This window comes from Eptesicus fuscus, chromosome 5 (assembly GCF_027574615.1).
Source record: "Eptesicus fuscus isolate TK198812 chromosome 5, DD_ASM_mEF_20220401, whole genome shotgun sequence".
Taxonomy (NCBI): Eukaryota; Metazoa; Chordata; class Mammalia; order Chiroptera; family Vespertilionidae; genus Eptesicus; species Eptesicus fuscus.
Window position 1 is genome coordinate 49,557,357 of NC_072477.1, and position 14,610 is coordinate 49,571,966.

Consider the following 14,610-nt stretch of genomic DNA (forward strand, 5'->3'; position numbering starts at 1 on the left):
GATAATACAATAAAACAGATAAGTAGTAATTATATTTATATTAGAAATCAAGAATTCCTAATATAATGCCAAGCAATGAAGTTAGGTAAAACTCTATAATAATATAGGAATTGTATCAAAAAGATGCCAACTTGAAGGGTTTTCTATTGGACAGAGATGTGTCAGTTTAACTATGACAAAGGATGACTGCAATGGATTGAAACATGAAATATGTTAAAATCTATAAATTCATAATGATACTTTACAAAAAGTGCTAGTCATCTTTGGAGAATGCTAGTGCATGAAGTCATTATTCTGAAAACTGATTTTTAAAAGTAAAGTATTTGTCTTGCCTTTCCAGTACAAACTATATACCAGGGTAATGAAAGAATATTACTGTCATTATTTTGTAGCTCTTAATGAAATAGTGAATCTAGGCAGTGATCCTCATTAGTGACTGCTAAAATCATTAGAAGATCAGTGAGGAATTTTATAATGGATAGATTAAATTGATGAAACTTGATGAACCAACAAATCAATTGTAATGCCACAAGAAGAAAGATAACCAGATATCGTTAGCTTCCTGATTGAAGCAGAAATATTCAGTACCATAAATAAATATTCAGCTTAAAAAAATTATACCTGAATCCGATAAAACTATTAGATCATTTTAATAGGAAATTCTAAAGCTATATGAATGATATCAGAGGGATGCAAAAGTTAAAATCTAAAATGGAAATTTTGTCCATGGCTAGGTAGGTTATTTTGTTAGAGCTTTGTTCCAACACACCAAGGTTGTGGGTTCATTTCTTGGTCAGGGCACATACAAGAATCAACCAGTGAATGCACAAATAAATGGAACAACAAATCAGCGTTTCTCTCTCTAATCAATTTAAAAAATGGAAATTTTTACAGACTAACTAATCTGGTTTCTTCTCTAAGTATCTGGCAGATGTGGGAGTTGGCAGAGTATGGGGAGAGGCATTTGACAAAGAAAATTGAGAGATGTGTCAACCAAATGCAATATAGAGATTTTGGTTGGATACTGATTTCAATAAATAATTGTAAAAAAACATCACACTGGGAAATTTTAACACTTGATTAAATATTTTGTGACATTAAGGAAGAATCCTTTTATAGCTACCTGCTAACGTATTTACAGATAAATAAGATTTTTAATTTTCTCTAAATCCTGTTGAGGTGAGAATTGTTTTTCAATTCATTAATTTTTTATTTTATATTAATTTTTTATTTTATTATATTATGAATTGCAAAGGCTATGAATGATACTTCTGATTTTTAATGTCTAATTTAGTGTTCTAATTTTTGTTGCTTTTTAAGTATTTTATAATTATCATTAGTTAATATCTGGAATGTTTGTTCATTTCCAAGTGCTTGGGTTTATTTGTTTGTATTTTTCTTAATGATTTTACTTTCCTCTAAACAGAGAGTAAGTAAGACCTTAGCAAATTGTGCTTTGTGCTATATTGATGTTTTCTTTGTGTATTAACTTATAGTCCATCTTTGGAAATGCCCCTTGGAATCTTGGGAGGGAAAAGGTATATCTCTGTAGTCTATACGTATGTTTTCAGTCATTCATCTATATTTGTTTCAATCCTTTAATATTATTTATACTTTCTATTTTTACATACTTAGTGACATATACAATTATGTTTCTGTCAAATTTTCCTTTTATTTTTAAATTTTGACTATATATTTTGATAGTTTAGGCATGTCATAGTTTATAACCAGACCATTATCTATTCATCATCAATTTCCTCTTTTTTTAATATAGGATTTCTTTTTCTGTTTAATGGTTTGCATTGAATTCTGTGTTGTCTAACACTTAATATTGCTATTCCTTCTCTCTTTATTTCTCGATATTATGCCCTGTGGGGGTTTTTTTTACCTCTTTGTGAAAGAATGCTTTATATAAATAACATAGTTTAGTTATTTTTTACTAAATCTAGTAGTTTTTTATTTTTTTTATTTTATTAAGATGTACCTTTACTGAGAAGCTATTTACTATGTGCCAGGGACTATGTCAAGTAACTTTCTATATACAATTTTTCATTTACTCCTTAGAACAAATCCAAGAAGATGACCCTGTTACCACTATTTTAATGATGAAGAAATTAAGGCCCAGAAAGGTTAAAAGAACTTACACAGGTTGATTTACTCACTATCTGATTGCTGTCAGACTTTCTTTCTCAAAACCTAAGCTGTAAGGCTAATGGGTGTACATAGCCCAGCCTGTAACCAAATTCCCATGGTCTTTCTTTAACATGCTATGCCAGATTAAGGAGAGATCTGCTGCTGCTTGGGGAAGAGGACCGTTTATTCCTGAATAAATTAAATCTGTAATTCTTCCATTACCAAAATAGTACATGAAAAACTATAGTTTCAGTGGCTTCATGTCCCAGAATACAAAAAAATCATGTCCTGTCCATCTCTCCCTCCCCCTGTTACTGAGATTCGTTTTCCCTGAGTACATGTAGGAAGAAAGTCACTGATTGATGCACCCGACTCAGAGGCTGGCAACCCTTCACCAGCTGCATTCCTCACAGTGGCAAAGAGGCTTTCCTCCTGTCAGCTAAGTCCAGGTGTCTGTCTCTGCAAGCGTGTGTGGAACGGGTGTGAATGAAAATCTGCTTCCTTCCTATTTGGCTCCATGTCTTCTTTGTGGTCCTGTCTACTTTTTGATTAGTGGAAATTCCTCTTGGGATGTGGTAGTTCACAAATATTCCCCATTTCCTGTGTTGATAACAGCTTCACAAATTTGTGTTTCATCAACATTTCAGTGGGAATGTAAGGTTAAATAAATTAGTTAATAGTCATTTATTGTCATTCTTAAGCAAGAACCCTTCAAAGCCATTAGACTTTCTGCTTTTAAAGAGCATGAACTATGTATGTGAGGAGTAGGGGCATTAAGAGATAGATGAGGTGTGGCCTGGAACTTTTGCTAATAGTTTACCAATATATTTTCTTAAGATGTCTCATGAAGTTAATGACTGCCGAAAAATTGAAACCCTTGAAAATTTGGATCTGGATTTTGATGATGATGTCACAGAACTTGAAACTTTTGGAGTAACCACCACCAAACCATCAAAGTCCCCAAGTCCAGCAAGCACTTCCACAGTACCCAACATGCCAGAGGCTCCCAGAGCCCCCAGTGCAACAACCACACCTGTGGCACCAGCTGCACCAGTAGACATTTCTGCTCATTCTAGAAGTTTAGCTCAGATTCTAATGGAACAGTTGCAAAAGGAGAAACAGCTGGTGACTGGTATGGACGGTGGCCCTGAAGAGTGTAAAAATAAAGGTGATGAGGGAGTTGTACCATGTGCTGAGAAGGTATCAGATAATTCTGACAAACCTCTGGTGCAAGATGGTGACTTGCAAACATCTGATGCGCTACAGTTAGGAAGTTCTGTGGAAATGGAAACCTCTAATCAAAATGACATGGCTGCTGATACAGTGTGTGCTGATGAAAGACTAAATATTCTAGAGAGTACTGACAATTCAAAGGAAAAGACTGTTACATCAGAAGCAGAGAAAACTGAAGATGTAATTCTTTGCCATAGTGATACAGATGAAGACTGTTTAATCATTGATACAGAGTGTCAAAAGAATAGTACGGGAAAGGCAGCTGATGTGGGTTCTAACTTAAATTCTAAACCAGCCAGCCCAAATTCTTCCTCAGGACAGGCTTCTGTAGGAAACCAGACTAATACTACTTGTAGTCCTGAAGAGTCCTGTGTTTTAAAAAAACCTATCAAACGGGTATATAAAAAATTTGACCCAGTTGGGGAAATTTTAAAAATGCAAGATGAACTCTTAAAGCCAGTTTCCAGAAAAATACCTGAATTGCCTTTAATGAATACAGAAAATTCTAAACAACCTCCTGTTTCCGAGCAACCCTCTGCTCCTTCAGATGCCACTACTTGGCCAAAAACTGCATGGACCTCTGCATTTCAGAAGCCAAAAGGACGTAAGTAAATATTTACAAAAAACTTGCCTGTACCTTATCCTTCAGTTCTTTTCCTTCATTCCTTCACTTTCTCTTTGTATTAACCTGTTTAAAATCTTTATATAGTCATTGATATTTCACTTCATTTTAATCTACTTATCAGTATTTTAACTTCCAAACCTTCTCTCTAAATATGTACCCAAAGTTGTATAGATTTTGTATCCTATGTTTATCCAACATGTGCAGTGGCTACTAAGCTATAGGCAATGTAGTTTGCCAAACTGAAGGGAAATTGCATAAAAATCATGAACATTTATTAATCCAAAATGTATTTCTTCTTGATATTGGATTGCAGTTTTGTACTTTCACATTTTGTGAAATAAATATAAAGCTGCACTTCAGCTCTGCCTAGATTAGGAATAAGACTTTTTTAAAACTATTCTTTTCTTCTCACTTCATATGTTGTCTCACTAATTTATACTTTGCCTAGGAATAGTTAAGATAGTAGTTAAAAGAAAGGGGAACTGTAAAGCTTCGATTTCAGGTTTTGCTGCAGTTCCAATAAACATAAACAGAAATGGTACTAGTGTGAAGAAGGTGTACTCAGAGGAAATAGAAAGTTAAAGTTGATAGAAATTTAAAAGTAGATCATTGAATTGTTTTATCTTGGATTATGATGAATAACCGACTAATGTCTTTTAAAATAAAAATGAGATATAATTATTTTTAAAGGATTGCCATATGAACTTCAGGACTATGTTGAAGATACATCAGAATATGTAGCTCCTCAGGAAGGAAATTTTGTTTACAAGTTATTTAGCCTGCAAGACCTGTTGTTACTTGTACGATGCAGTGTCCAGAGGATAGAGACCAGACCACGTTCTAAAAAACGGAAGAAAATCAGAAGAGTAAGTTGTTACTTGGGGAGTTGGGATGTAGTAGCCCAAGTAAATAATCTTCGAATATCTAACATGGCATTGTTGTGAAGGTTAATTTTAAGTTGTTGATCACTCGTATAGTAGTTTTTCCAGGTTGAATTTTTAGTAAAATACTGAAAACATTTTTAATAAGTGAAAGTGCTTAATTAAATATAATTTGTCATGAATGCTGATAATGTTCTTGCATGAAATGTATAAACTTTGTGAATAATGGCCCCATCATAGACTTAACTGAGACTGGCACATATTTTCCTGCTTTCTCTGTGAATTTGGATTTCCATTATGACATACTAGAGGCCCAGTGCACAAAATTCATGCACAGGTAGGGTCCCTAGGCCTGGCCAGTGATCAGAGCCGATCGGGGCCTTCTGGTTGCCAGCTGGAGCCTTCCTTCCGGCTGCCAGGCAGGCGGGGCCTTCCTTCATTCCACACCACCCCCTGGTGGTCAGCACATGTCATAGTGAGCGATCAAACTCTTGGTCTCCCGGTCAAACTCCTGTGGGGACAATTTGCATATTAGGCTTTTATATATATAGATATATATCTCTCTCTCTCTCTCTCTCTCTCTCTCTCTCTCTCTCTCTTTCTCTCTCTCTCTCTCTCTCTCTCTCTCTCTTTCTCTCTCTCTCTCTCTCTCTGTTCAAATTGTGAAAGGTGGACTTTCACACACATTTGAAAAGTCTTGCCAGGATTGTTAGAAAACCAAATGTCTTCCTTTCTTTTTCCCCTCTTTTTTCTTTCGAGTTTGATATCAATATTTTCCTTAGTTAAAAAACTTTTTAGTACAATTTGAGTAATTGGCTCTTTCAACAGTTTTCTGTATTTGATATTTGAAATTATCTTCCAGATTAGTTTGATTTGTGTGTGTGACCACAGAATTCTGGTAAATAAAGAGGAGCTTCTATGTTATAATTGATTAAGAAATAATGAAGTCTCTAATTTTTTTTAAGATAATTTTTTCTTTTGTGTACGTTTGTCATAGTATATGTCTTAAAAGTTTTAATGTCTCTCATGCTGTCTAACTTACCACCCAATAACAACCTTCAATGATCACTCTATAATGTCAGTGTGCTTTGGAGCTAGGGATTAAGATGAATTAAGAATTGTCATGTTCCAGCATTGATCCTTATAGATCAGTCATATTAAGAAATAACTGAAAAAATAAAATTAAAATGTCAACCTTTTTAAGCTAATAGCAGCAGGGTCTATCATGAAAACACTCTAAAGCTAACTGAGGGATTTGGGTGTATACTTTGTCCACCGGAATCCAATGGACTTTGTGGATCTTTTGCTTGATGATACTTTATCCTTTGTTAAACTTAAGAAAGGTCGCAAATAAATTATTAAATTCGTAACTCTCATAATTGGATTTTCATCACTATTTCAGACTTGAAATTGAAAGCAAATTATTTTTTAATTAATTGCATGAGGCAGTTTTGTATGTTTTTTTAATAAGAGAAAGTCAAGGAATGGCAAAAGACTATACATTGAACACTGATATTCTCTGTATTAAAAAATTTTACTTTATTTGCTAATTTTCCTGTTTTATATGTATTTTACTATGATCAATTTAATGGCCACAGCATGAACATCTTAAATATATGTGGTGTCAATGCTATGGATTAAATTTTCAAGGTTTTATATCTTCCATTCTTACTTACTGTCTTTGATTTATTTGGGAAATAACCTCTTTCACTTTCTACCCTGTGAACCCATACATACCACTTTGTAGTGATCTGACAGCTTACAGCACTCAAACATTGATGGCCAGTGTCTCTTAAGTAAGAATAGCCTAGGGATGTTTTGGATATTTATTTGATTTCTGAAGACATTGTCATTCATTTGACTGAAGTGAAATTTGTAAATGTAAAAATAAAACTTTATAGGATAGACTCCACCCTTCATAAAAATATATCAAAATATATCCAAAGAATAACTGGATAGCCTTATATTTCTGATTGTGTCAAACCCAGAGTAAAAGTAAAATTTTTCAGTGAATAGTTATCATATGGTACCAGTCATTGTATGTAATAGTTTAGTACATGTCATTTAAATCCTTAGCAAAATGTGTTCCCCTTGGAATCATGTCTCTCTGTTTCTCACAAATGTTTTATACCATAGAAACTCAATAAATAGGTATTGAGTAAATGAGAAAATTTGAGGGGTGAAGAAGGAGGGAGGTATTGATAAGAAAGGTAATTTAGGGAAGTTGAGGCACTAGTTTGAGACATTTTAGAGTGGTACTGTTTGCAACTAGGTTAGAATCTTCCTAATTAATATTTCCTATTTAAAAATCAACTTGTTTAGATAAAGCTTTAAAATATGTTATAGAAGTTTCTTCAAACTCTGATGTCCCAAAACCTCATTTCTCTTTTATTTTCCTTTGGGTTTTCAATGTTCTGTTATAATAGTTGAGATTTTAATTTCCAATATCATTTGTCCTTTCTCGTCAAAATGCTGCTTAATAAGAACTGCACATTAGAGAAATTAAAACAGCAGCCAGTCTTAAATGATGGAATGAAATAAAGAGAGCTAATTTGGATCACAAGATGAAGCAAGAACTTACTGAGTTATACCCATAGTCATGAAATCCACACCAAGTAACTTTGAATGATTTGATATTATCTGTCTCAGTTAACCAAATTTCATAATAGATATATTCTAAAATAATTCAAAAATTTAGATCAAATTATTTTGTAATTTATATTGGTATTCTAGGGTGAGGAAAAAAGATATTGAAGGTGCTTGAATAGAATGAATCCAGTGGGATCAGTGTCAGGAAATAGCTTTGAAGTATCTATTTAGAAATGTATGTGAAAGTTTAAAAGGTTTATGTGAAAAATTGGAAGACAGAGAACCAAGAAAAGCTTTCACTTAGGAAAAATAGGAGCTACTTATCAAGGGAGAAAGGAAATACTAGATTTAATTTTTATAGTTAGTAAACTTTGATTGCACTTAAACTTTCATTTTAATTTTGGAATACTAAGATAAAATATTCAGACTTTCTTTCCTGTGGCTTCCTGGAGATGGCAGTAGAATACATATAGAATTTAAAACCAGAATCAGATATGGCAGTCATTAACAAAGAAAATCCTCCAAAGTATCAAAGTACTTTCTTTTCAGAAACAGTAATATTTTCTTATTTTAAAAAAATCTTAACTCTGTTATCTAGTCATGATTCTCAGAAAGGGGTCTTCTTAATCAGTTGTTCTTTTCCTAACCCTGCTGTAAACTGGCTATGTGTCCTTGAGCTAATGCCTTAGCCCTTTGTGCCTTCTTTTTTAAAAATCCTCACCTGAGGATATGTTTGTTGATTTGAGATACAGAGAGAAACATAGATGTGAGAGAGAAACATCGATCAATTGCCTCCCATACATGCCCTGACCAGGGATCAAACTCACAACCTAGATGTGTGCTCTGACTGGGAATCAAACCCACAATGTTTTGGTATATATGTAGGTGCTCCAATCAACTGAGCCACCTGGATCTTCATTTCTTTATCTCTAGCTACTATTTGCAACTATAAATAATTTTAAATGCAGATTGCCCATTGCTGAAGAATTATTCTGTATAATAAAAGCCTAATATACAAATTGACCAAACGGCAGAACGACTGGTTGGTGGGGGGGTGGGGCCAGTGAGCGGGCTGCACCAGACTAGCCAAGGTGGGTGCCAGCGGGCAGAGGGAGCAGAGGACGATCGGGGGGGCGGCGGCGACCAGTGGCGGCAGAGGGGCGATCGGGGGGCTTGGCTGGCCCACTGTTCGCCTCTTGGAGGGAGCGAGCCTAAGCTGTAAGTCAGACATCCACTGAAGGCTCCCGGACTGCGAGAGGGTGCAGGCCAGGCTGAGGGACCCACCTCCCAGTGCAAGAACTTTCGTGCACTGGGCCTCTAGTCCTATATAATAAAAGTGTAGTGTGACTGGAGTTCTTTCGGAAGTTCGACCAGGGGGCGGGGCTGGCCTGGGGGAGGAAGGGAGGCCCTGGCAGGCCGGCAGTGGCAGCAGGTGGCCGGGGAAAGGGAGGGAGTCCCTGGCCAGTGCAGTGGCATGTGGCCAGGGGAAGGGAGGGAGGCCCCAGCTGGCCGGCGGCAGTGGCAAGCGGCTGAGGGAAGGGAGAGAGTACCCGGCCGGCATCTGGCAGCCACTAGGGACCCCACCAGTGCACGAACCTCTAGTTATACAATAAAATGTTCTTAGCAATAAAATTAAATCCAGGGGCCTTATTACTCAAAGTTTGGTCCCTGGAATAACAGCTTTTTAAAAATGCAAAGCCGTAGTCTTCACCTCAGATTCTACAATTTAATAAGATCACCAGGTTATTCCTATGCACATTGAAATTTAAGAAACACTACTTTAGAGTTTTATAACATTCATGTTATCATATAGTCATATAAATCAAACCTCCAAACTTGATGTTAACAGAAATTTTACTGGATTTGAATTGTTCTTACCATCACTGTTGTGCAAAGCTAATTAAAATGCCCACTTGTGAAAATCAGGAATTCTGAAACATTTATGAAATATTTTCAAGTATATAAATAGTGACAGCTTAGTATAATTTCAAAATACTATGTAGCAATATCACTCTGAGTAAGCTCCATAAATCATGTGTCTCTCCTTCTGCAGTTGGAAATGAAGTCACTGCTATTAACAGTAGAATTTTCTTTGACAGAAATGAGATAACATGAGCACAGTGAACATGACTAACATGCTATTTCACAAGCATGTATTTCCTTGCATATCCTCCTTTAGACCAGTAATGGGTACAGTCATTTACCTAATCTACTTAGTGTCCTGACCAATAAACTCTAAATCTATAACTTTCCAGGTGGTTAGTGTCTAGAATAAAGCTTTTATATTATCAAAGCTAATGACATTCACAGATGTTAATGTAGGTATTAATGCTCATACATTCATAGAATGAAAACAAGCTGCTCAGACAACTTGAGCCTTAGATAATGTGACTAATGCTTTAAAGGGGCAAAAATTAGTAACTTTTTTTATCCTCTTGAGAATTACTAGTATATTTTATAGTCATTGCTTCCAGAATCTGGTTTTTAACCTTTGGGCAATTGTGTATCAGAGGCTCTGTTTCAAGGTTTCTGCTGTCAGTCACATTCTCTGGTGGAAGTAAATGCAGATTGCCTGTTGCTGAAGAATTATTATACAATAAAATGCTTTTAGCAATAAAATTAAATCGAGGGGCACATGTGGAGAGGAATACTGCCTGGGATGGGACCATCTGGGGAAGGGGGTGGTTAGGATCTCTTATTCATCCACCTCTCACCCACAAGGGTTCTATCTGTCTTTCTGTCTGAACCTCACTGTATTTGAAAGGATCAAATAAAATTACTTGAAAGCATTTTGAAAGTGGCAAAACTGTATAGGCAAATGTATTTGCTGTTAATAGTAAATTAATGGAACTTTGTGAAAGAGTATAACCTTATATTGCAGCAAGTTCCAGTTTATGTTCTTCCAAAAGTGGAGTATCAAGCTTGTTATGGAGCTGAAGCTCTGACTGAAAGCGAACTGTGTCGCCTATGGACTGAAAGCTTATTGCATTCCAACAGCTCCTTTTACGTTGGTAAGTTATATAAGAGTCTTTATTCTCCTTTGTTATTCTCTTGGTAAGTACATACTTTTTTATTCAATTATAAATGTCTATTCTATACTTTTTGTTTTTAGTTTTCTGATTGTATTAACATTCCTATTAAAACACCATTCCCTACTCTAGAGTTACATGGCAGTGAGGGACTGATGATCTCAAATGTTTTAATTTCCCTCTTATCCCATATTTAGTTGTACATGGATGTCAACCAAATTATTTTATTTTTAAAATACTTTATTTAATAGTGTAAGTGACTAAAAATATAGAGGAGTTTTCTAATGAGCTTCTTTAAAAGTACTTTTTAATTGGTTTAAGCATATATTTTGAAATGTTTTTAAAATTATAATGACACTAGAGGCCCAGTGCATGAATTCGTGCACCAGTGGGGTCCCTTGGCCTGACCTGTGGGATTGGGTCAAAACCGGCTCTCCAACATTTCCCAAGAGTTCCCGGATTGCGAGAGGGTGCAGGCCAGGCCGAGGGACCCCCCAGTGCACGATTGGGGCCAGGGAGGGATGCGGGAGGTTGGCCAGCCGAGAAGGGATCACGGGAGGGCTCCAGGGCATGTCCGCCCTTTCGCTCAGTCCTGATCGGCCAGACCCCAGCAGCAAGGTAACCTACCATTCAGAGCGTCTGCCCCCTGGTGGTCAGTGCACATCATAGCGAGCAGTTGAGCAACCTTAGCATATCATTAGCATATTATGCTTTGATTGGTTGAATGGCCAACCAGATGACCAGACACTTAGCATATTAGGCTTTTATTATATAGGATTGTTTTTGAAATCTCTAATATTTTTTTAAATGTATTTTTATTGATGAGAGGAAGGGAGAGGGAGAGAGAGATAGAAACATCAATGAGAGAGAAATCATTGATTGGCTCCCTCCTGCACATCCCACACTGGGATCAAGCCCACAACCTGGGCATGTACCCTGACCAGGAATCGAACTATGACCTCCAGGTTCATAGGTCGATGCTCAACCACTGAGCCACGCCAGCCAGGCTAAAATCTCAAACACTGATGAAATAGTTTTTCTTTAAGTTTGTTTTTGTTTTGCATCTTTTGGGGGCAGGTCGTTAGGCAGGGATTTAATTTGTGTTGGCTGGGTTCATGTATAGTTAACATACTTCATAGGAAGAATCATTGATATTGTTCCCTCCCAGTGGAATGCCTAATCTCACACATCTCAATCCATCCCAGCCAACTCTAGTTGCCCCTCTATTAAGTCATTTTCTTCCTGTGATCTCTCAATACATTGTCTTTTTTTTTTTTTTTACTGTTCTTATGATTTGTTGCTTTCTACTTTAGTGTTTTTTGAATCTATATTTTCATTAAACAATAAGCAGTTTAAGAATCTGATGAAACTTTGGTTTTTGAATTACATTTCTCTGTTGATTAGTGATGTTGAGCAACTTTTCATATGTCTTTTGGTCATCTGTATGTCTTCCTCAGAGAAATATCTATTCAGGGCTTTTGCCCACATTTTATTTATTTATTTACTTATTTACTTACTTATTTCATCACCATTTATCCCCTTTATGCCCTCTTTCACCTCTACCCATCCCCCTCCCCAATCACCACACTGTTATCCATGAGTTCTCTCTTTTTTTTTTTTCTTTTGCTCAGTCCCTCTACTCCCATCCATGCCACACTTCCCTTCCCTCACCCCTCGCCCCTAATGCTCTCTAACTATAAGTCTGTCTCTATTTTTCTTGGTAGTTCAGTTTATTCATTAAATTCCACATATGAGTGAAATTATATGATACTTGTCTTTCTCTGACTGGCTTATTTCATTTAGCATAATGTTCTCCAGGTTCATCTATACTGTCACAAAGAGAAAAATTTTCTTTCTTTTTACTTTGGCCCACTTTTTAAATTTGGTTTTTTGTTTTTCTGGTATTAAGTTGACTGAGTTCTTTATAAATTATGGATATTAACCCCTTATCAGATGTATCATTGGCAAATATGTTCTCCCATTCAGTAGGTTGTCTTTTCGTGTATTTTTGTTGTTGTTTTTGTTATTTTTTTTAATATATTTTTTATTTCAGAGAGTAAAGAAGAGGGAGAGAGAGATAGAAACATCAATGATGAGAGAGAATCATCAATTGGCTGCCTCCTGCATGCTCCCCACTGGGGATCGAGCCCGCAACCTGGGCATGTGCCCTGACCAGGAATTGAATAGTGACCTTCTGGTTCATAGGTTGACACTCAACCACTGAGCAACACTGGCCAGGCTGTAACATGGACTTTATATTGGCCTGCTTATCTAACATTTAACTCAGGGTTTTTATACCACTCTTCCTTGGTACATTTCAGGGTTCCAGGGTTTTGTCTCCACCTGTTTTGTTGCAGAAACTATGAATTACTTTTTAAAATAGAAGTGTCATCTTGAAAATTTGCCATTTTGTTTTTTGGAATTATAGAATTATGCCATTTTCGGAAGAAAGTAAAACTTTGAATATACTGTTTTGATTTTATTTTTAACCATAAGAAATCTTATGTGTGCTTTAATTAAAAATAAGCCAGATTTTTTTCAGCTTTACTGAGGTATAATTGACAAAATAGTAAGATATTTAAACTGTACATGTTGATGATTTGACATACCTATACATTGTGAAAGGATTTCTCCCATATAGTTAATTAACACATCACCTCACATATTTATATTTTTAATGAGAACATTTATGTTCCACTTTGTCAAATTTTAATTATAAAATAGTCTTATTGACTATAATCACCATTTATACATTAGATCCTTAGACCTTATTTATCCTTTTGCACTCGGATGTCGAGTGTGACTCGACACGGTTAGCATTAGAATAAAGGAATCGAGAAAAAAGCAAGCGAGTGCAAAGGGTTAATCACCATTTATACATTAGATCCTTAGACCTTATTTATCTTATAGCTGAATGTTGTACCCTTTCACCAACCTCTTCCTATTTCTGTTTCCCCATCCCTGGCAATCACTGACTTTTCTACTCTCTATTTCTAAAAGTTTGACTTATTTATTTCTTTTCTTTTCTTTTTTTTTCTTTTTTTTAGATTTTCTGTATAAGTGATAACCGTGCAGTATTTATCTTTATCTAACTCATTTCATTTAGCTTAATGTCCTCAGGATCTATCTTTGTTGTCATAAACAGCAGAATTTCCTTCTTCCTCTTGATATATATGCATATACAGTATATCACATCTTCTTTATCTATTCTTCTGTTGATGGACACTTAAGTTGTTTTCATATATTGGTTATTGTGAATAATTAAGCTGGCTTTTTATCATCTTAACTAGAGGCCTGGTGCATGGAATTCATGCACGGGGGCAGGGAGGGCCTTTCCCTCAGCTTGGCCTGCACCCTCTCCAATCTGGGACCCCTGGGGGATGTCTGACTGCCGGGTTAAACCGGCTGTCAGATATCCCACTCACAATCCAGAACTGCTGGCTCCTAACCATTCGCCTGCCTACCTGCCTGATCACTCACCAACCGCTCCCCTGCCGGCCTCATTGATGCCTAACTGCTCCCCTGCCAACCCACTTGCCCCGAACTGCTCTCCCCTGCCAGCCCGATCACCCCGAACTGCCCTGCCCTGCAGGCCTGGTCACCTCCAACTGCCCTCCCCTACCGGCCATCTTGTGGCTACCATCTTGTGATGACGTTGCAGCAGCCATCTTGTGACAATGTCACGCAAAGCCACCTAGGCTTTTATTATATAGGATTTTTATCTTAAGAACCAAGTATGTCTTAGAGATGTGTAGAAAGTGTCCAAAACAAATTTTATTCGTTTGCCTTGATAATAAATACAATATTTCTCTAAAAATTGTATCTCCATAAAAATTCAACTTTTAAAGCAATTAGAAGCACCAATATTTTAAGTTGTTATTCTTAAACTAGGGGCCCAGTGCACGAATTTGAGCACCTTGAAAGGAACTATGGGCCGCGAGGCTGCGGTGGGCACACTGGGAAGGAGGGCCTTGGCCCATCCTCTGCACCACCCTGCCCCCTCCCGCCATGGCTCCCAGTCCCCTCTCTGTCGGCAGCCGGTACGGCTGATGGCGTTGGCCCTACTCGCATTCACTGATGGTGCAGAGCAGTTGGGATCAGCACCAGCAGCGGATGCGAG

General features: G+C 36.7%; 1 protein-coding gene across 2 annotated transcripts in view; it reads left to right on the forward strand.

Annotated features, from left to right (window-relative positions):
- The window catches only part of ICE2 (interactor of little elongation complex ELL subunit 2), a 66,859-nt gene that overhangs the window by 35,280 nt on the left and 16,969 nt on the right, over positions 1-14,610 (forward strand). For both annotated transcript variants that reach the window (XM_008139169.3, XM_054716189.1), the window contains exons 10-12: positions 2,971-3,970; positions 4,682-4,857; positions 10,343-10,472. In XM_008139169.3, coding sequence (XP_008137391.2) covers positions 2,971-3,970; positions 4,682-4,857; positions 10,343-10,472 — 1,306 coding nt within the window. The remainder of the gene's footprint in view (positions 1-2,970; positions 3,971-4,681; positions 4,858-10,342; positions 10,473-14,610) is intronic.